The sequence below is a fragment of the Tubulanus polymorphus genome, chromosome 8 (assembly GCF_964204645.1).
Source record: "Tubulanus polymorphus chromosome 8, tnTubPoly1.2, whole genome shotgun sequence".
NCBI lineage: Eukaryota > Metazoa > Nemertea > Palaeonemertea > Tubulaniformes > Tubulanidae > Tubulanus > Tubulanus polymorphus.
This window is the reverse complement of record NC_134032.1, coordinates 9,607,917-9,628,946: the sequence shown is the minus strand read 5'-3', so window position 1 is coordinate 9,628,946 and position 21,030 is coordinate 9,607,917. Positions and strand designations below refer to the sequence as shown.

At 40.6% G+C, this 21,030-nt stretch overlaps 3 protein-coding genes across 4 annotated transcripts; all 3 read left to right on the top strand.

Annotated features, from left to right (window-relative positions):
- The first annotated feature begins 702 nt into the window (after positions 1–702).
- On the top strand, positions 703–20,980 carry LOC141910253 (uncharacterized). 2 transcript variants are annotated; one of them, XM_074800984.1, is made up of 4 exons: positions 703–795; positions 17,327–17,542; positions 17,872–18,516; positions 19,569–20,980. In XM_074800984.1, the coding sequence occupies exons 1-4, from the start codon at positions 718–720 to the stop codon at positions 19,713–19,715; spliced, it is 1,086 nt and encodes a 361-aa protein (XP_074657085.1). In that variant the 5' UTR covers positions 703–717; the 3' UTR covers positions 19,716–20,980. The 2 variants fall into 2 exon arrangements, with proteins under 2 accessions (XP_074657085.1, XP_074657086.1); XM_074800985.1 differs by lacking the exon at positions 703–795 and adding an exon at positions 15,346–15,575.
- Positions 1,970–8,337, top strand: LOC141910101 (uncharacterized). The gene is made up of 5 exons (XM_074800815.1): positions 1,970–2,113; positions 2,802–2,938; positions 3,113–3,171; positions 3,748–4,045; positions 4,543–8,337. Exons 2-5 carry the CDS (start codon positions 2,842–2,844, stop codon positions 5,223–5,225), a joined length of 1,137 nt encoding a protein of 378 aa, XP_074656916.1. The 5' UTR covers positions 1,970–2,113; positions 2,802–2,841; the 3' UTR covers positions 5,226–8,337.
- LOC141909916 (beta-1,3-galactosyltransferase 1-like) lies at positions 9,732–11,291 on the top strand. The gene has a single exon (XM_074800600.1). The coding sequence runs from the start codon at positions 9,732–9,734 to the stop codon at positions 10,902–10,904; it is 1,173 nt and encodes a 390-aa protein (XP_074656701.1). The 3' UTR covers positions 10,905–11,291.
- Positions 20,981–21,030: the final 50 nt, after the last annotated feature.

Sequence of the window (21,030 nt, the reverse complement as noted above, 5' to 3'; positions counted from 1 at the left end):
GATCCGCTGTCTACTATAATATCGCCTTCGAATTCACCCGAAAATTCTTCCGGATTTTCCTCTAAAAACGTACATTTGGAATTTAAACATGGATCTCGAGCGATAATTTAAGAAAATAGATTTGGATTTTTCCAAATACAAAAATATCGATGGCACATTTGGCATAATAATGGAAAATTGTCTTGGAACTATTTGTTCATTCACATAAAAAAAACAGTCTTACCCATATAGCGTCTAAATTCTGCCGGACTCAATTGCTAAAAGAAATTAGATGAATAAAAAGAAATCAGAAAATATCAATTAAAAAAAAAATACTTTTTCTTCACTATTCGGAAATAGATATAGTTGAAATTGCTTGGTATTTTGTGAGGTAAAATTAAGAGATTTCAATCTCAACTAAAAGGAATACTCGCATTGGCCCTAATAATAAAAACCAGTCCCCTGTGCCTGAAGTATTTAACCGAATGTTGTGAGTAGTTATCTTAAGTCTATAACCAAATGTGATTTGAATTTTGCTTCTTTCGTAGTTGAACTTCACGCTGAATTTAACATATTTTGTATCTTTGCATTTTCCTATGCGGTCTGCCGTTTTAGTTTCAGAGTTAATGATATGTTGTTGAGTAAACTGTATAGGAATTGTAAGAGAATTATTTCTATGATTGTAGACTTTATACCTGTGCATTAGCCAGGGCGATGGCGGCCGTTAGAAGTACCAGTATGGCTGAAATTGCTGATGTCATTGCTGTTACTGTCGACGCGTGCTCTAATGAGGTTCGGATAAAGAAGACCGGTAAGGTAGGTTTATATAAAGCGCAGGACGTGCGCGTCCAGACGTAACCAGCCGATGGCCCCCGGTTGCTCTCGAGCGCGCGATACGTGTGAACCGAAACATATTTCGTGTTTGTCCGGATGAATAGTGATTAGACATGTAACAGGTTGAACCGCGGTCAAACCGCCAGAGGTAGGTCGATCACTTTTTCGAGAAGGAAAATCAAAACATTTACAGGACTTTGATCATTAGATAAAAACCCACTATCTACAGATTAAAAGAATTTTAAAACCAAGAATTGATTTATTCGAACAACCTAAAATATATAAAATACAACGACGTTTCGATCTCACCCTAGAGATCATCGTCAGGTGAAGGACTTAGATCAGTTTTCAAATTGTGTTTGCTCCGAGCCGCATCGCTCCTCTACATTACTCACACGCTCGCCATCTCAGGCGATCGTTCAATTTTCGCTCGCAAAAATTCCCCCGCGCCCGACAGAATTTCTAGTTTTTCTTTTTTGGAGAGAGAACGAAAATACTGGAGAAAGTTTACATGAAATCGTTTGAATATCTGCAAGAGGGTAGTACGATCGTCCTAAAAGAATCCCTTAAAAAAGCCGTTTTAGTCTCTCGTGATACCAGTGTACGCTTATGGACCTGACCACGTGATAGAAAAAAGGACTCACCAAAGCCATCCTTTTCACTGGAAGAAAATAAGTAGAAAATCTGCAAATTTTCCCCGTGGGTTAGATCGGCTAGCACGCGGGCTAGAAGTTTTGGGTGGGTCCCCACGTATGAGATAGATTCACCCAGTCCTGTAGTGTGGCTGTCTCCACTCAGTGACTAACGTTGCTCTACGTACCGTGATCCTAGTGTGGTACATCAGACAAGGTTTGGTGAAGAGATAGACGCATTGGGGCAACAAAACGATGATATTCTTCTGCGATAAATTTTGATTTCAAAATGTGTTTCACAATTAGGCATATTCCACATACAAAATTGCGGTTATGATAACAAATTATAGACACCGGACGGCCAGTGGCAAAGTGCGTTGCGTCCGGTCCTCACATGGTTTGGAAGTAATAAAGATACGTTTAATTGAATTGTTCTATCCGTGCGGCGTCGAGAAGCAAATGCGGAAGTAAATACAATTTTATTGACGGGAATTCCCAGGTTATTTTATTTTATTTCCGGGAAAATATTTTTAAATCGTCGGCGAATTTCTTGACTTTGGACGTGTTTTAAACAGCGAATAAACCTGGAATCAATGACTTGAAGTGGGTGGATGGCTGAGGCGCGATTCTTGAAATAGTTTGGCGACTGTCATCAGTCTAAAAGCGCTGTAAGTAGTCTTAATTAATGCAATTGTTAAATGTTTATTCGGATCGAGAGAAATCTTACTACGTAGTACTGAGTTCCCTTCTTCTATAGTCAGTAGGCCTAACCTGTCTGCGGTTAAGTTTCACGATCGGATATTTTCACATACTACATCGAATATATATCCGTTTTTGGTATAAGCTTGTAACCTCCAACGATTAGCCCTAGGTAACTGGGATTCGGTAACTGTTACTACTTCTACTAACTAGAGTCTATTCATCGGATCACATGACACATGACTGTGCCTCGTGTAACTGGGGCTCCAAATTCAAAGCCCTACCCAGTACAGTGCGTCTTTTCAAAGTTTCCTCATATAGACCTAGAGGCTGGTATCAGAAAGTAGCGGTTAGTCCTATCATCACAGTGAACTCACTGTGACGATCCAGCAGCGAGCAAGCCCGCTCTGCTGGATATTGTTTGTCCAATCGAGGGAGGGGTTCATAGTCATTAACCTGCGTGTGGTTGGTATAGCCTAACCTATCATAAAGTTAACTGAACTATGGGGTTTACAAGCTGCCTCATGTTCACTATCACTGGGCCTTACTTCTTTCCACAGCGGCTTGTATCAGAGTTGTAGGTAGTACTGTAAAAACTACTCATAGAACTGTTCCTGGAACGAAAAGCCTGACTTGATATATTTTCCTCTTTCACAGAATGCGAAAATGATTGAAATTTACAAAGATAAGAAGAAAAATGCTGTCGGTATTTGACGCGGTTTCCAGCTGCGCGGAATTCGCCCGGTGTTTGCTGAATGTTGTCGCTGGCGTCCACATTCTGAAACTCGTGGCAAGTGAGTAGAATGTGGCTAACAGCCCATCCACCCCCTTTACATCAATCTTGTGTATTTGGAAACTTTTCTAAATTTGCTGATGTAATTTCTTATGTATGTGAATTCGTCATATACAAAAGTGATGAAAATGATTTCTAAATTTTACCTTTTGGAATGTTTTTTTTTCGGTTTTAGACTTTTTATTCTATGATCATTCGCGATGTACCTACGAGCGTGACCGTCCCCAGATATCAGTAAGTTAACATACATTTACACTTCAAGATATTGGTTGAAATTTTAGTAAATCATATGAGTATTCGATCGTATGGGGAACTGTTTTTCTGAAAGCTTCTGGACTATATTCAGTGAAGTCGTAAGGTCTTTTATAGAGGCAGCCAGCTTATTTGGAAATGTCTTTGTAATGAGATCATGTAATATGGGATTATTTATGGCGGCCACTATAGTGGTTTAGTTTCACGATTGGATATTTTCACAAACCACTGCACAAGAACATTGGTATAAGCACGTCCGATTATAAAAAGCTTAACACCAATGATTAGGTAACTTACTAGGAGACAACTAGCTCTTCTGAAGGAATAGTTTGATGTCATGGGGGAATCTGTAAAAGTGGCAATCATTTCTAGAAATACCAATAGCGGATGATATTTATGGAGACAGCTATCTTTTCTGGTGAATTCACAGGGCCATTTGCAAAAGTTGCCTTTAATATCTGGATCAATATCTCCGAATTTGATGATTTCATGTGGGGATTTCTGACATCTTACCCGGTGAATAGTAATCGTAAAATAAAAAGCATTGATTTGTTTCAGTTACGACCGCGGAAGAAAACGCGCAGACGGCGCCGAGCCGACCGCGCCCATACCGACCCGGTTAAAAAACCGAGCGTCGTCGATGGCAACAATGGCGGCAGTGTTGATGATGACGCGGACGGTAGACAGCCGCAGATCATTTATCAGTTGTTCTGCGGTAAATACATCACGATCAAAGACAGCGATGCTATAATGGTCGGCGATAACTGTACGATGAATACAAATACGGATGCGACGTCCGAGGAGGAGGATAGTGAGAATGAGATCACTGATGATGAGGAGGAAGTGGGAGATGAAGGTAATGATTAAAACCCTTTCACTGCATACACACTTGCACTGCTTGTGCGTACGGCCTTTTCTCAGAAAGAAATTCAGAATTTTCAATCTAATTTCATAATTAATGTCTCACATGTGTTCATTTCTTTGTGCGCAGCAAAAGGGTTAATAATGAGGCAACGGCACTGACTGATACTATGGCAAGCAAGGATTCCACTAGGTGTTGCTAGTTGTTACTCAGTTACCGCCATTCAGTTTCATCAGCATTTTCAATGTCAGGAAATCAATTTGCAGCAAAAATATATACCGTCATCAGATGGTTACTATAGACACTTTCATAAAAGATCGTTTGACTTCCTCCATAAATCCCCCTATGACATCATCTACTCAACCCATATAGACACTTTAAGAAAAGATGACTGCTTTATCCCCCCTATAACATGAAATTATTCTTCAGACACTGCTACAAAGGGGGCTACCTCTATAAATCTCCCTCACTGATCTGCTCTTTTATTACAGCTGAGGAATCTGGTTGCGATACAAATTTTGACAATTCCCCACCAAATCTACGGAAGATCTCCTCGTGCAGTGCGCCACCTTGCATGTTCGATCGGAACCAGTATTCACCATCGGTTGCTCCGTTCCAGGTCGGACCGGTCGACGAACAATTTGAGTGTTCAGGCGGTACGTTCCGTTTTACGACCTTGACCTCTCCAATGGTCGATATCGAAACGTCGGCGCTGTTGGAGGAGTCGCCGTCGTCGGCAACCGACGGAGTCCGCCTGCCGGACTCGGAAACAGATGCGTCAGCGGCAAGTCGACGAAAAGAACGCGAGATTTTTCGCGAACTTGGAAAACTCCGTAGCGACGACGGATCTATAACGGTCGAGAGCCAGATAACGAAAGAACCGTTTTCGCCATCGGCTACGTTGCCATCTACAAGTGGTGGTGGCATGGCTACTCAGCCACGTAGGCGGCTATCGCTGCCACTAGTGATGCACAGCCCGTCAGAAAAGGAAATGAGAGAAAAGAAACAGCAGATCATCCAGGAATTGAAGAAGCTACGCGGCGAAGATGACGCAGTCGCGCCCGAGCAAACGCGCAATCATCATCATCGAATATCGTGGAGAATATTCACTCGAATCAAAGCGTCGAGATTATCGGGCAGGAAGAAAAGAACAACGCCGACAACGAATAACTGACCTGGATCCGGTTTCACAAAAAGTTTTCTTGAATTGATTTAATTTCTTTGTTAATTGAGTTGATCTTGAATGGATTAAGGGGTTAGTCGTTTTTGTGAAACAGGGCCCAGAATAACGCAAATATATGGCTGACTATGTAAATCCCCCTATTGATGTCAGCTGAATTACTGGTAAGACACTTCCAGAAAGATGGTTGCCTCCATAAATCCTTCTATGAAATCATCAAATTACTCCATAAATAGACACTTCAGAAAGGAGGGATGCTTGACGATGATGTCTTTTACATGTATTTTACCGGGGTGTGGCCATCTTTTCACAGAGCCGTCGGAAGGAATTTTTCAGTGGCGAGGCTTATTTCTGAAGGGGGTCTGGGGGCCCTCCCCTAGAAAAATTTGAAAATTCAATTGCTGGAGATACGTTTTGGGGCCATTTCACAGTCTCATTCACAGAAGCATGAAAAGCCGTGAGCCAACCACCTAGTACAGAGAACGACGAGCTGCTACGCGGTACAGCGTGCTTTTGAAAAAAATTTTGTTAAGCAAAAAAGTGGGGTGGCTTTGGCCGCCCCTGTTCCGACGCTCTGTTTCAGAATTGTCTATGTAGTTTATTTGAAGCTATCATTAGGGCATAAGGAGGCAGCCACGATGAAGAGGAATAGAGACAGATCATTCGGGGTTCTAAGCTTGCTTCCAGGTATTCCCCCAATGACATCATTGCATTGTTGGTGACGGGTTTTAAAAATGAATTTTATAGTGATATTTGTTATTAGCTCTGCAGTGACTGTCGGGCCATCCGTCATCGAAATTTACTTAAAATCATTAGTAATAGTCCTACAGTTATCGTAGGAACATGATGAAGCTTGGTACCAGCGATCTGTGTGGCCATGGCATAAATCAACATTGGATTTGACCACCAGTGGTCGCCCATTCGTCCAAATCATTACCAAATTTTGTATGGATGTATATCGCCCAGCAGTTGCCACAAGTAACCCATTGGATCCGGAGGGCCCGACTTAGAGCTTGAACTTTTTATGAACATTTTATTTTTGTTACATTTTAATTCATTATTCTAGGTAATCGACAATTATCTGATGTAATGTCTTGCACAAGGTCCAGTTTCATGCTGCAAAAGTTTGCGATCTTTTTCAAAATCGGACTGAAGCATTACAATGATTTTGCATTTTAATCAAAGATAAGTCGGACAATCTTTGAAGACTTAATTTTGTTTACGTATGTAATTATATCACTGACTGGCTAGTCCCTTAAAAATTTAAGTTATTTTTCAAATGTTAATTCTATATTACTTGTAAATATTTTTTACCCACTTGGGACTTACGTCCCAGCAGGCTATTGCGTTCACTTCTCGCTCATCTGTTCATCTGTGGACAGAATCAAGTTATTTTGGGAACTTTGGAAGACGTTTCAATGGATTGTCTTGATGTTTGTTATATACATCTTTCCACTACAGACGCATCTTCAGCCCAAAAACTGGTCTAAATCAGATTCAAGATGGCCACCTGGCAGCCATTAATGTTGACCGAAATCAGCACTGTTTACACATCTGTGAAGCTTTCAATTATCTTGATCATTTATGTATACAGTAGTTGTATTTCCGAAGGGCCTATCAGCATAAGAAAAATTAGGTCGTAAGTTGGCCGTACTGTGATCTTGACATGCTCCACGATTGTGGTGAGCTCAAGGTCAACAGTGGTGTTGATAGTTGAATGTTTTTATTGTTGAGCATTTAAAACCAATTCCCAAGCGAGCGTGGTGTCCCTGGACCCCTAGGTTTAACTATGAAAAGTGTAATTTTAACGTAATGAAAATTCCACCGAAGATGGAAAATTCGTCCTCCTTTTAAGAAGGGAATTGGCTGGGGGAACTCCAGTACCGTACATGTATATATCTATCTAAGGTACATGTGAATCTACTTCTTCAGTTGTGCGTCAGATTTAACTTCCGCAATGAACGATGTTAGCTCTTTCAGTCTCCGGTTTCTGCGGACCTAGAAGCTGCGACGACACGGCTAAACAATGCCTCACTTCCGGAACCAGGTGGCGATTCACACGCAACAATTCAATCCCATTCTCCCCGGCAGAGATTCGAACGTGATGGCATCGAGAATACCACAGTATGAAGCCCTGCCACAGTAGGCTTACGGGCAATCTTAGGATCATATCACATCGAGTTTCGCTATGGCCTAGGCAAGAAATTTTGAAAACGTATAATATGACTCGATAATTATATCGCGAATATCATTAATTTGATGCGGATATTGCATTTGAGTTTGACTTTGTAATTTGACGGTTTCGCCAAACTAACCCCACCCCTCTTTTTCAGAGAGCTGCACTACATATATAAAATTCAATCCACTCCCCAAAGGAAGGTTTGCCTCGTTCTATGATTATCCGGCCAGAAATTAAGAAACTGCTGACGTATAAAACAAATATATGCATGTATATACATTTGTAATATAAAACTAACTTTCACTTTGAACATCATCTTGTATTAATACAAGTATTGACTTAGAGTCAAACCCGCTTAATCCGGATCGGCTTAATCTGGTTTTTGGTCTAATCCGGACAATATTTGCAGTCCATTTGTTCATTAGTATACAAGAAAATGACTTTAAATCTGGATTTCCCCGTAAACCGGGTGAATTTTGTTGGTCCTAAATCCGGAATTAAACGGGTTCTACTGTATTGTCAAACATATCATAATTCAATGTGCCATATTTTAAAAACTTTTTCCGACATCAAATTTATGAAACATTCCTGTTTTATACTCCTATTTGTTCCTGGTACAGAGTATTATTTACATAAATTAGCATAAAAAGCGTCAGTATTATTCATGTTCAATTTTGGGCGAAGAATAATTGATTAATTGACCAGTTCGGGCGTTTTTCGCTAGGTAGCGTTGTAAGGGAAGAATGACGTTTTCTGGTCGTATTCGATTTTTTAATAAAATAATTGTAACATGCAAATCGGAAACTCGTTGATACGAATCTTGTGGGAAAAGTAAAATCGTCGTAATAAACGATTTTCGTCTTTAACAGAATTGTATTAACGAGGTTCAACTGTAAAATGTTATTGAATAAAATGATTCTATCATCGAGCGAGAATTTCTTTTGTAATTTGATTTCTCATCTTCCGGATATGAATACGAATACGAATATTTATATCACTCCAACCATTCCCATGGTACATGGAGGAAAAAACAGTATTTACAATTATTTACAAAAAAAAAACAGATGAAAGCAATTTGAAACATAACAAACGTTAGTTACAACATAAGATATGAAAATCCGGTCCGCCCCATAGCCGCCATCTTGATCGATCGAAACGGTGTTCTGGTGCGCCACTGAATAACCGAAATCCTCGTTGGAAACGTAGACCCTGCCAAAGATAAAAGATAAAAACCCACTATGTGCAAATTCAAAGAATTTTAGACTGAGAATTAAGTTTTTCAAAAATCGATTTCGCCCTAGAGATCATCGTTTGTACTTGGTATTATGCCTGCCATACATTATGCTACGTACCATAAATTCCCAAATAATGGTAGCATCGACAATATCCTGTGACTATGACATCATCAAATTGCCTACTAGTGATTTGATAAAGGTTTATGGTGTTCTATTCGTCATAAGTTATGATTGCCAATGAAAGAAAAATGAAAAGAGAAAGAATAGGTCTACGGAAAGCAGGTCCCACCAGCTGCTTTTACAATGTGTAAAAGCAGTGTTTTGGTGACTCGCTGATTCAAGCTGGCTTGAGGATTGTTTGAATGATCCGGAACTGAAATTTCCATTAATGTACTGCAATTCAAACAAAAAATTCGTAAATTCGACCACTTGTCACAGCACAGCACAACTATATATATATATAGAGAGATAGAAATCCTACAATAATTCAGCAGATGTCAAGTTCTTGCGTAAATGATTATGTATATTTGGAGCAACGTTTTGGCCAAAGACCTTATCATTCAGGCCTTCGAGTAATTAGTGCTTCAAGTTCAGGCGTACTGAAGCGAAGTATCGGTAGAGTCTATTAGCACGCGTTGACATGTTTAAAACAGGAAGTTTGATTACATCGAAAGGGTCTATTGTTAATTTGTTTGCACATCAAAACGTTCTTGGCCAAACTTGTTAATTATAGCGACTCTCACAAACACACTGCCGGGACGAGGAATTCATTGCGGTTCATTGCGTTTGAATGCAAATATATAGTTAAATGTCTTATTGTATATACGCGTCATTACCAGTAGAGGCCTATATGCGGGTTCCTCGTGTTTAAGTTCGAAAAATGTGATCTCTGAATATATGTGTGTAATATCATATGTGAGCAAGACTTAAGTGAATTGCGTCGATCGCTAATTGCACGATCTCGCTGAAATGAAACAAGCGGTTTATTTTGCCACCCGGTTAGGATTATAATGGTGTAGGTAAGGCGGCCATCTCTCCAGGAACGTTTTGCGAGAAATAAACGCGCGAGGACATTCCGCGGCGATCATGGTGTCGAAAATACTCGTTCGGCTGCTGAAAGCGACGGTGACGACGATCGTGATAATTCAAACGTTATTTCTTATTTACATCGCTGCCGGGGCTTTATTCGGAACACGGTCGATAATATCGAGCGATCGGCACGCAAATACGACCGTTTTGAAAACCGGCGCAGGTGCTCGCCCGGTGTCGAAAATCGCAGAACGTCGAAAATCCGCTGTTGCGTCGATTCCGGTTCGAAAAAGGAAGGTTAGGTACGTTTTGAAAAAGCAAAAGAATTACGGAGAATATTTCAAAAAACGCGACCAGATCGTCAACTCCTATCTGTCGGAGGTTAAATGGATTTTAAACCCCGGATGCAAGTCACCGGAAGCGCCTCATTTACTCGTTCTGGTGACGTCACGCGTGGGCGACAAGTTGACGCGCGATCGTCTGCGAATAACGTGGGGAACGTCGAGCTTCACGGGCGAGTGGACCCACGGGCGAAAACTTCCGCGATACGCAATCAGCATTTATTACCTAGTCGGAAAACCGCCACCAGATGGCGGTGAAAGCGAGACGAACCTACAGGGAGAGTTTAAAGACTTCGCCGATTTGATAGTGGCCGATTTCGACGATGTGTATGGTAATCTAACCCTGAAAACGGCCCTAGCTCTTCGATGGGCGACCGAGCACTGCCCAGACGCCGCGTACGTAATGAAAGCCGATAGCGACATCTTCGTAAACGTTCCGAAACTTCTAGAAGACGTAAACGCAGCCAATCTCGGTCTGGAAAATAAGATAATGGGATATGTCAACGGTCCTAGACCGCTCGTAATTCGCGGAGGGCGATACGGGGTACCCGTCGGGCAATACCCGTTCGAAGTCTACCCGCCGTATTTGGCCGGAAATGCGTACGTGATGCACGCGCGGACGGCATCGAGACTCTACCGCGCCGCGCTGCGCACTCGCCTCATAAACATGGAGGACGTATACTTCACGGGTATTCTGGCGACGATAGAGGGCGTTCGGTTATTTCACAATCGCAGATTTGCGAACAACGTGATACACCGCCGGAGGAGTAGTGAGCAAATCGCTTGCTGGATCAAGCGTAATACGTCCGTAATCGTGACGAACGTCGACCGCTGGCAAATGAGGGAAATTTGGGAGCGTCTGGAAATGACTCCCAATCCATGTTCATAAGAGGATGTGAAGAGAAATTCTTGGTCCAGAAGAGTTGAAGAAAATGCTGGCATTATGATTAGAAGCTCGTATTTTCGGAACTGACTTAACGACAGATACGATTTAGACATGACAAACAAAGTTAGGATTATAGAAAAATGGCACCAGTCTCTGACTGCATGGAGGCGCTGAATGGACCAGGGTTTACAATGAGATCTAATTGATTGTCAAAATCCTGAGAAGACTGTATTGATAATTTTGCGGTTTTACCGGTTCTTTTTTCCTCCTAGAACAGTCGTCAAAATTCTAACTTCAACTTCTAAAAATCGAGGCATAAGATTTTCGATAAGATTTTGACGAGTTAGTTTTATTCGTTTTCTCACAGAACATCAATTTTCAAAAAGTAAATTTTCGGGCGAAGATTTATTCTTATAATGTAAATAAATATGATATATATATACACGTATTTATTTCGCTAAGATCGTGACCAAAAATTATGATAATCAGGATATCTTGCAGTAATAAAAGTTTTAGCAGGATCGATATTTTTACACAATCTAGTACTTGCGTTATTGTATTGCAGTTCCAACGCTTGCGAAGGCATTAAAGCGACCTGTGGCATGTGGCTGGATACACTTGAGAAATCCTTCAATAAATCAGACGAAGATGTTAAGTTCTTTTTATCCGAGTAACGTTTCGTATAAGGAATCATCATCAGGAGTCGTGCAGAATAAAGTTACTTTAAAGTATTCAGAAAAGTTCGGTAGTACGAATAAAGTAAATTATTCATACAAGAACCAAATTGAAATCGTATGTAAATACCTATGCAAATTTATTCGGTACTAAATTTCAATATTCAACGCCCCCTGGTGGACGTTTACAGAAATCAGTGACCTTGAAACTCACCACAAGAACTCTGGCTGATTTATTGCGGGATTACTCTTGTATATTCATCGTACACGGATATTGTGTATCTTCTCGATTTGTGTAGCTGGATATTAATAACGACTTTGAAATCGATGTTGAATGTCTTTACTAATTCGGTTTATGGTTAGATAGTCAATTCACGAAATTGATCTTAATCTTGTGGTGAAAGGTGAAACTAAAGCCCCCCCCCCCCCCCTGCGCGAGAGACAATAGATAATACATACTCCCCTTCCCGAGAAAGTGTATTGTCCATGAACTATTATTAACTTAGCTTAGATGTTGCCCGGGCTTTGACTCAGTGGAACGCCAATTCAACAAAAGACACTTGTAGTCGAAGATCTTTGAAAACCGGTTTGAAGTCTTCAATGTACTATTGTGAGGAAACTCGGCGGCGCTTGTAAACACGTTAAACCCGTATTTCAATAGCCTTCCCTTCTCACTCTAGTGACGGGATCTACGCTTAATGCCCAATCCATACTTCACCCCAAAGCAATTTCAACTCAGTCGAATGGTCATTTTCCCCTTATCTGCTCTGATCGCCAGAATGATGGTTTATCAACTATTCTAAAATGGGTAAGTTGAACTTTTTTTATTCGCATATAAATTCAGTGATGATCTTTGAAAAATACACGCGTATTCACAAAGGCCTAACCTAATTGCGATGAAGTCGTCAGGCCCCGACAACAATCCGTTTTGAAGAGTCCACGGTCTATATTGGGGCGGTCATATTTTGGTAGACGATGTCAGAGGAATTTGCTAGGTATTTACAGCTGAAAAGCGAATGCCGATCCAGGGACCACAGGTGAGGGAAGCACAACTTATAAAGAATGGCATAATCCTCGATAAACGAGAGAGGGGATTGGGGGTCCTCCATGTGCCCTTTACACGTTGGGGGTGAAAAAATATGCTAATTTGCTCGAGATTTTCGTGACGGTAGCGCACTAGCCACACGTGTCTACGATGCTACCATCTGATTCCGCGCCTGAAGAAGTAAAAAACTGGTTAATTCGTTTTTGTTATCTAGGGGATTTATGGAGACCGGCTGCCGCGATGTTGAAATAAAAACGTCCGTAAGATAAACCTTTTTCGTTCTTAAAAATAGAAACGACTGTACGACGAGCTAGGCTTAATTTTACCCACATTACTATGGCATTGCGTTATTGATCATCCGTTGAACCATGCGCCTACTCTAAAGCGATCCTCTTAACCAGTACGACCAAAAATACACAGTATATACCACATATTATAACATCGGACAAATTTCATTCTAAAAAACTGCGCGTAAAAAGTACTTGAGAGTTATTTCAATTTGTCGATTTGAGGTCAGGTGTAATTTCCTTTATATACGCTCATATAAAAAATGTGGTGTTGAATTCTAATTCATTATTACAGCGAGATCACTGGAAAAATATAGGTTCACACAGCGGCGGGTTTAGGACAATACGATATTAACAGGTTTGGGGATGTTTAGCTTAATATCAATTTTGAAGTTCTTTTTTTTAAGTTTTGAAAAGGTTGACATTTCATTTGAGGATCGGCCATTAGGAATTTCATTATGTATGTATCACTGTTATCAGTCTTGACTCAAGTAAAACCAACCGTCTTCACTATTTTGTAAAGCCATTACTCAATATCTGAAACCAACTCTGGGAGAATTTACCGGTCTCAACTTTGCGCTGAGTAAGACACAGCGTCTACTGTATTTCACAAACTCTTACTCAGTATTCTACACCAATCTGGGTAGAAATTTTAGCATTCTCAACTTTACCGCAGTAAGAGACAGGGTCTACTGTATTTCACAAACTCTTATTCAGTATTTTACACCAATCTGGGTAGAATTTTAGCATTCTCAACTTTACCGCAGTAAGAGACAGAGTCTACTGTATTTCACAAACTCTTACTCAGTATTTTACACCAATCTGGGTAGAATAATAGCATTTTCAACTTTACCGCAGTAAGAGACAGAGTCATCTGTATTTCACAAACTCTTACTCAGTATTTTACACCAATCTGGGTAGAATTTTAGCATTCTCAACCGCAGTAAGAGACAGAGTCTACTGTATTTCGCAAACTCCTACTCGGCATTTGTCACCAACTCTGGATACAATTTACTCAGTATTTGACACCAACTCGGGGTAGAATTTTACCAGTCTCAACTCAGTAAGAGAGAGAGAGTCTAGTGGTTCGCAAACTCTTACTCGATATTTGACACCAACTCGGGGTAAAAGAGGGTAAAAATCCCCCCTCCCCCCAATTTGCAGCAATACTCAACAAAATACTTCAATATCCTTATGTTGAAAAACTTATAGTAGTTTTCAGAAACTTCAGATTTTCCGTGATGTTTATCACAATATTCACCTTGGATAATCAATGACTTTGGCCAAGCTACGTGCATAAAAATGACATTATTCTGTGACTTTTAACTAGTAACATGCATAAAAATGATATTATCGTATTTCTGAAAATTTCTATGAAGAAATCTAGTTTAGAAGTAATATGAAAATGTCTGTGTACCTATCTATGTACTATGTATTATTGTAAAAAGTATTATCTGTTTTCATTTAGGTTTTTTACTTAAATTTGATAGAAAACTGAAATTGGGGGGATTTTTACCAGGGGGATTTTTACCTGGGGGGATTTTTACCGTGTGGGAGTTTTACCGGGGGGATATTTACCGGGGGGGGGGGGGGGGGGTTACCTACATTCAGTAAATATACCCTCCTTGTGTGAGGTAATAATTATCAGTGCATTCAAGTTTGAAAAATTGATATATACAATACATGTACTACTGTCACCAACGGGATTAACAAATAGAACTGCTGCCGCAAACTATAATTCAAACTTTATGTCAGAATTTAGTGAGAAAATGTCACGTATATAGACAGAAATTAATGAGAAGTTTGAGAAGTAATCAAGTTTATCGTCACGTCACTTTAAATTGAATGGTTTTTCGTCCAACGCAGGTTGAGCTAACGACAATTTTTACTGTTTTGGTAATGGGTTTATTGATAAGATAATTAAGAAGTGAACTATATATACTAGTTGTTTTGGACGGTAGAGGGAGACCGCTGTACCCATCTAGAATCAGTTCGCTGAATAAAGTACTACTGAAGACAGGAACTCTGTGTGCTGTCACTTGTTTTTTCTTGGACGTTTTGTGGTATTTTAACTCACTCAAGCGAAATTCAAAGATCCCGTTGGTGACACTACATATAACTCTAATTTGATAAAAGAACCGAATTGGGGGAACAGCATTTCACCTGGGCGAATATCTACTGGGGAACATTCGCTGTTACCGAATTTCTAGCAGCCTTAACTTTACCGAGTAAGAAATCCACACCGACTCGCGGTTAATAAGATAAAAACCCACTATCTACAGCTTAAAAGAATTAAAAGCAAGAATTTCTTGTTTTTATAAATTCTTGCTTTTAATTCTTTTAAGCTGTAGATAGTAGGTTTTTATCTTATTATCCGTTCACCACGTTTGAGTGTGGTTATCGTTCGACTCGCGGTTGTTTAACAGACTATTCAATAATTGCACATCACGCACCCAATATTGTCCCCTATATTGCGACAGCTGTTCCGGCAGCGAGTACTGAGCTACTTTACATGCGTTAGAGCGTTGAATTTGAACAGTCGCGACAGGTTGCGAAGAAAAAACACGCATTCAATGGAATCTCCAGCTAATGGTAGCAGCATTGTTAAAATGCTTGTTGAGTAATCATTGATGACGATGATAAGGTTTCAGGTTTAGGCCTACATGGGGTGAGTGTTTAGGTTATCGGCTGTGCAGGTGATTGGTTTTAGATCCTAATCCTATTAATAATTCCATTGACGCAGTTGCGAGTTTGATAAGCTCCACAATTGCGTGCGTTCAATTCGCGAATCTGGCTCCACAGTTCCAAAGTTGCGTGCGTTTAATTTGACTATGGATCCAGTTTCCGGAGTTTGTGTCGGGTTTATTCTGACTCTGGACCCGGTTCCACAGTTGTGTGGGTTTGATTTTACTAAGGACCCAGTTCCACAGTTGTGTGGGTTTAATTGGACTCTGGACCCAGTTCTACAGTTGTGTAGATTGAATTCGACTTTGGCACCAGTTCACTAGTTGTATATAACCTATTTTGACGCTACGTTATTTTGAAAACGGAACATGACCAATCTGGCCCGACCTAAAGACCGATCCGAGTCCATTCTAAATTTCGGAACGGACCACTTCCATGATTAGAAACAGACTCTTATTGCCTGTCAATGGAACTGTTGCGTCTAGCTGGACCAGTATTGACTTGTATAAATAACCGAAATTATCGGAAATGCTTCAGCGCAACATTTTCAAATTGTCTGGAGGAGGGCCCACATACAAGTTCTAGCAGACCGCCCGCTGGGAGTGCCATTCATTGCTGATTCGACTGCCATCAACAATACCCGATGACGTCCATCGGTTTAATTTGACGACAAACCAGTTTCGCAGTTTTTCGCGGGCAGTCTGCGTATTTCGTCGCGTGTTCTATGCTTACAGCATATACCCCTCGACGGTTGTCCGTCCAGCTGTCACTCAAGTGCGCGTACCAACCACGCATTACAACAGCTATATATCCATTAGACATGGCGATTTGTTTATGCACGATGTATGCTATAGCTACCAGCACTTTTTCAGAACGGCGTTCAATATTAATATTGGATAAAAAAATTTTTCCATCGGTGCTGATCGCGGCCACTCGCTGTGTTCACAAACCACATGTGACACGATATCTATTTCGAATGAGAGTTCCAACGGTTTTGCTGACAATGCACACCATCCCTAGGAAATTTAATGCACCAATATTTTCTTGCAATCTAGTGTTCTCGCCGAAATAGTTCCGACTAAGATTTCATTTCCTATAAAATGATGTATAGATTACGATTATCAAGCAAGGGACTGCAGAGCTAGACTCATTGATATTCAATAGAAGCTTCTAAAAACAAAAGCGAAAGTTATAGCAACAATGGGGGCCTCGAGGCGCCACCTGGGCCATCTTCGGTTATCGGAGTTAGTCGACTATAGTCGAACCAAATGAAACCGAATGTCCGTTAGTCGGAACTATAGTCCGGAAATGGTCGACCACGCATATGAGCACGGTCGCTACAGTTCGGACCTAGGTTCAAGATGACCGACACTGTGAATACGTTACGACCGAACTATAGTGTGTTCGGTTATTAGTTCCGACCACTAGTCGACTGGCTACGAAAACTGAAGTTGGCCCAAACTATGGCGCATTGGACCTGGAAACTTCTCTACGAGTAATTTGAATATGTTCCTCCTAGAGCTGGGAAACTTCAGCAGCAAATAAAGGTTAACGTATATATTGAAACATTTCCCAAGTATCCTGATTAAGATCCTGATTAGAAACCGCTTTATGAGACCCCACTACCTTAAAATGCATCCAACCGAAGATGTCTTAAAGTAAACAGGAAACAAGCTAGCTACCAGCCTAAATTGAAATATCATTTCGTCAAGATACCATTTGCTTTTTTTCCAGCATGAAAACGACCATAACGCCGCAATAGCCATGGTGATAACGAAAGACAATTTGAAATACGTCACGGTGTTGTACAGCGCTGCCGGCGTCACGTGTTTCATCGCGTCACTTCAGCTGTATATGTCATCTCCGATTCTGTTAGCAGACGACATTGGCGGCGATTATTTCGATATCGTCTGGCGATTTCAGCAGATGTATTTGTTCCTGTCTCAAATGGTAAGCGTATGCCTAGCTCGTGCCAGCGCCACAGTCCGTGCCGAGGAACAGTCCAGGGGCGGATCCAGGAATTTGAGCAGAGGGGGGTCGAGTGCAGTGTTTTCCTATCAATTAAAAATGCATTCTCCTGACATTTGAATAAAATGTGTGCATTTACCTATAGTAGTTTCTGGCAGACGCCGAAACAGCAATCTATAAAGATTTAACTTGTAGTTAGTCCCATCATTAATGTGATTGATATTGCCCCCCCCCCCCATTGTATCCGCCCCGTTCCGTTTGAAATTTCTCAACCATCTACGATTGACTACATTCTATTTGTTTGATTTCAGTTACTGGTAACAGGCCTTGTGTTAATAATAGTCAGTTACTTAGGGAACGATGACGATTACGCCGATAACGAGGTAACGGCCGACAGTAGCGGCGGCGGCCGCCATTTTGAAACAAGTGGTAAATTTTATCAGTTAACATTATCGAAACCGTCCAACAAAAATTCTAGTCAAGATAAGCCGAATTTAAGTTCACAACAAGACGTTCTTCTACCCGAAACGATATCTTTCGTTGGAAAAGTCACGGTTCTGAATGCCGAAAATTGCCAGCGCCATCTATCGGATTTTATTCGAAAAGAAAAGCATCGGCCTACAATTTCCGTCGAGTCTTCCTTGCCACGTGACGTCGAAAGTGAAAAGTCTCATGAAATCCCGCCAGACGGCGTTACTTTGCTCATCGCCGATCCTTCCGACCGCCTGGAGCTGCCTGGCGGCCATATTAAGCTGGATATACCGTCGGCTGTCTGGATAGGGCCTACGAAAGATAGCAAAAAAGCAAAACAGAAGAAACAGGTTGTGGTACGCGAAGAGGATTTCTTTGTTGCCGCGGTGATGCTCGGCAACCTATTGATGGGTATGACCAATAGCAAGAATGTCTTGGTCGAAATTCCCAAACAGTTCAACACCTCATCGTTCAACAGACATCTCGTGAGTAGCCTATCTTCCATCACAAAATATGCTTGCCTCCGTAAATCCCATATGACGTCATCGAATTGTCCGATTAGACCGTTTCACGAAAGGTGACTGGTGTCATATACCCCATGATGGCTGTGCCCACACTATGGTTAGTAAGACATGGTCCCGTACCTGGAACTGGCTAAACCAGAGTGCGATTTCACACGCGCGTTGCTAAATTGGTAACAGATAGTTTCGATTTGCCCAGCAAGATTTTGCCATGAGTATTTTACCCCGAAATTGATGTATAAAAGATAGATTTATGACTGTTATTATTTAAGACAATTTTTGATGATTCCAAATTCTAAAATGGAGCGGACCAATTTGGAACGGACGTTTTGCTAGTGTTGAACGCTTGGTCCGTACTGAATTAGAACGGGCCAAATTTAGACCGCTCTAAATAACGTAGTGTGAATATGCAGCTTTTGACATGATTCAGCAGGTCAGGTAGCCATCTTTTCTCGAAGTGTCCACAGAGCTAGACGGGCCAAGGATATTTGATGAAATCATAGATTTTACAGGTAGTCATACATTTTTAGGAACGTCCAACACCTTTTAAGGGTATAAGACCCTTCGATAATCAAAGGCATTTGTTAGATTTCGATGACCCATGTTCCGCAGCTGTCATCTGTTGCCATTCTCAACTGCTGAAAGTTAGAATTGGATTCTCTTCACACTTTCAAATTTTACAATATCGATTACGCATATTCAGAGTCTGAAAAGGATGAAATTACACGGACGCATCGAATCTGAAACCAAATACATGATCCATAGCTCCATATGGGTTGTAACCTTAGTTCATTTCTGATTGCCGTATAAGAACCCTAAATTCAAAATTCGATATACATGTATTTCCATTTTTTATTTGCTTGAACTGCACGGCCAAAATAAGAACATGTTCCATTACTACGACTTAACAGTGAAAATTAAGTCATTATAATTACTTTAATTCTATTAACTTTAACTCTATATTGAAAATTGCTTTATCTCTGAAGAAAACATCTAATAAAATCTAATCATTTCAGCTTTTCCAGATGTTCGCCATATATTTGATCAGCACGATGCAGATGTGTTTAGCGATGCTGGTTTTGATGCGGATCGTTGAAGGACTGTTCACCGCCTTTCTGCGGCACATAACACCAGCCAGAACCACTTACATCAGGACTATCTAACGATAGCTTTGAGACCCTGCAACCATCCAGCGTCGTGTCGTCATACGTACGCCGCGACGTCTCCCAAAAGTTCATTCCGCAATGGAACCCGATATGACGTCATCAGTTCAATTGAAATCAAACTAAAGCAGCTTGCAACGGTTTTTTAAAGCTACACGCAATTCAAAGTCTACCGCATAGAGCTGAAATCAAAATAGGTCAATGTCGTTAGTGTTCAAACTGAAGGTCAGACGGTTAAGATTCCTCTTCCAAACTGGGTCAATCCGGTTCAGTATCAGTTTGCTGATAAACTAGGTCAGCTGTTTGCGTTTAAGTCTAAGTTCAAATTGAGAGTCGTCTTAAGTTATATGATTAGTTTGCAAATTTCATAAACGCTTCTCAACATTGTGGCTAATCTGGATCTGACTCGGGCTGATTTCTATGCGGACGTGCACTAATTGTTCATATTTCGAATTAAGGTCACTCGGGTTTTTTTGCAAAAAAAATCTATACTATGCAAGTAAGCCAATGCAAAAAACAAAGTCAAAACTGCAAAACCTGCGCCGCGTGACATAAATTGTACGCTTTGATATGCAACGTGATTATCTAATCAATGATCTTCCATATGTTATATCAAACAGTATTCTACCCGTATCGACTCGAATCCTACTCAATCCAGCCTTAATCATATATTGTTTCATGTATTCGCACGAGCCAAGCTCACTGTCATATATATTCATACGAACAGGCCAAACTCTTCTTAAGCCTTAACAATATTTTTCCGTCGAATTTGTTAAATCTAAACTAGCCTCAACAGAGTGGTTGATATCGACCTTGATGATGCATTTTACGCTGGGAACGAAGGTATAGGCCAAATGTGGAACGAGGTACCGAGGACCTAGGATCAAGAACATTCTAGATAACTGCATCATCAAAATTCGTTGAGAATTTATCAAAATGAGAAATATTCTATTCCCCTGCATTACCCACAAAAGAAGGCAAACATCTCAGAAGGTTCCACCGAACTTCTCAAGCGGGTTCGAAGCCTGATTTTTTCACTGTTATTTTGGCTAATCGCTGCTTTTTTGCACTATACACTCTTATAATCAGAAGATTTAGTCCATTCCATTTTGAGGATATTTTGATAACGGAAACAGGCCCAATATTGTTAATCTCTAGCTCGTAGTTGTGTAAATAAATACTTGTTTTCAAAATTTTAGATTATATTATATCATTATATTACTAGATATTATCACTTGATGGGTTGTGGAGTTTCTTAAATCAAACATGTTGCATTTATGAATTTGAAATAGAATCCATGTTCTTCCATTTTAAA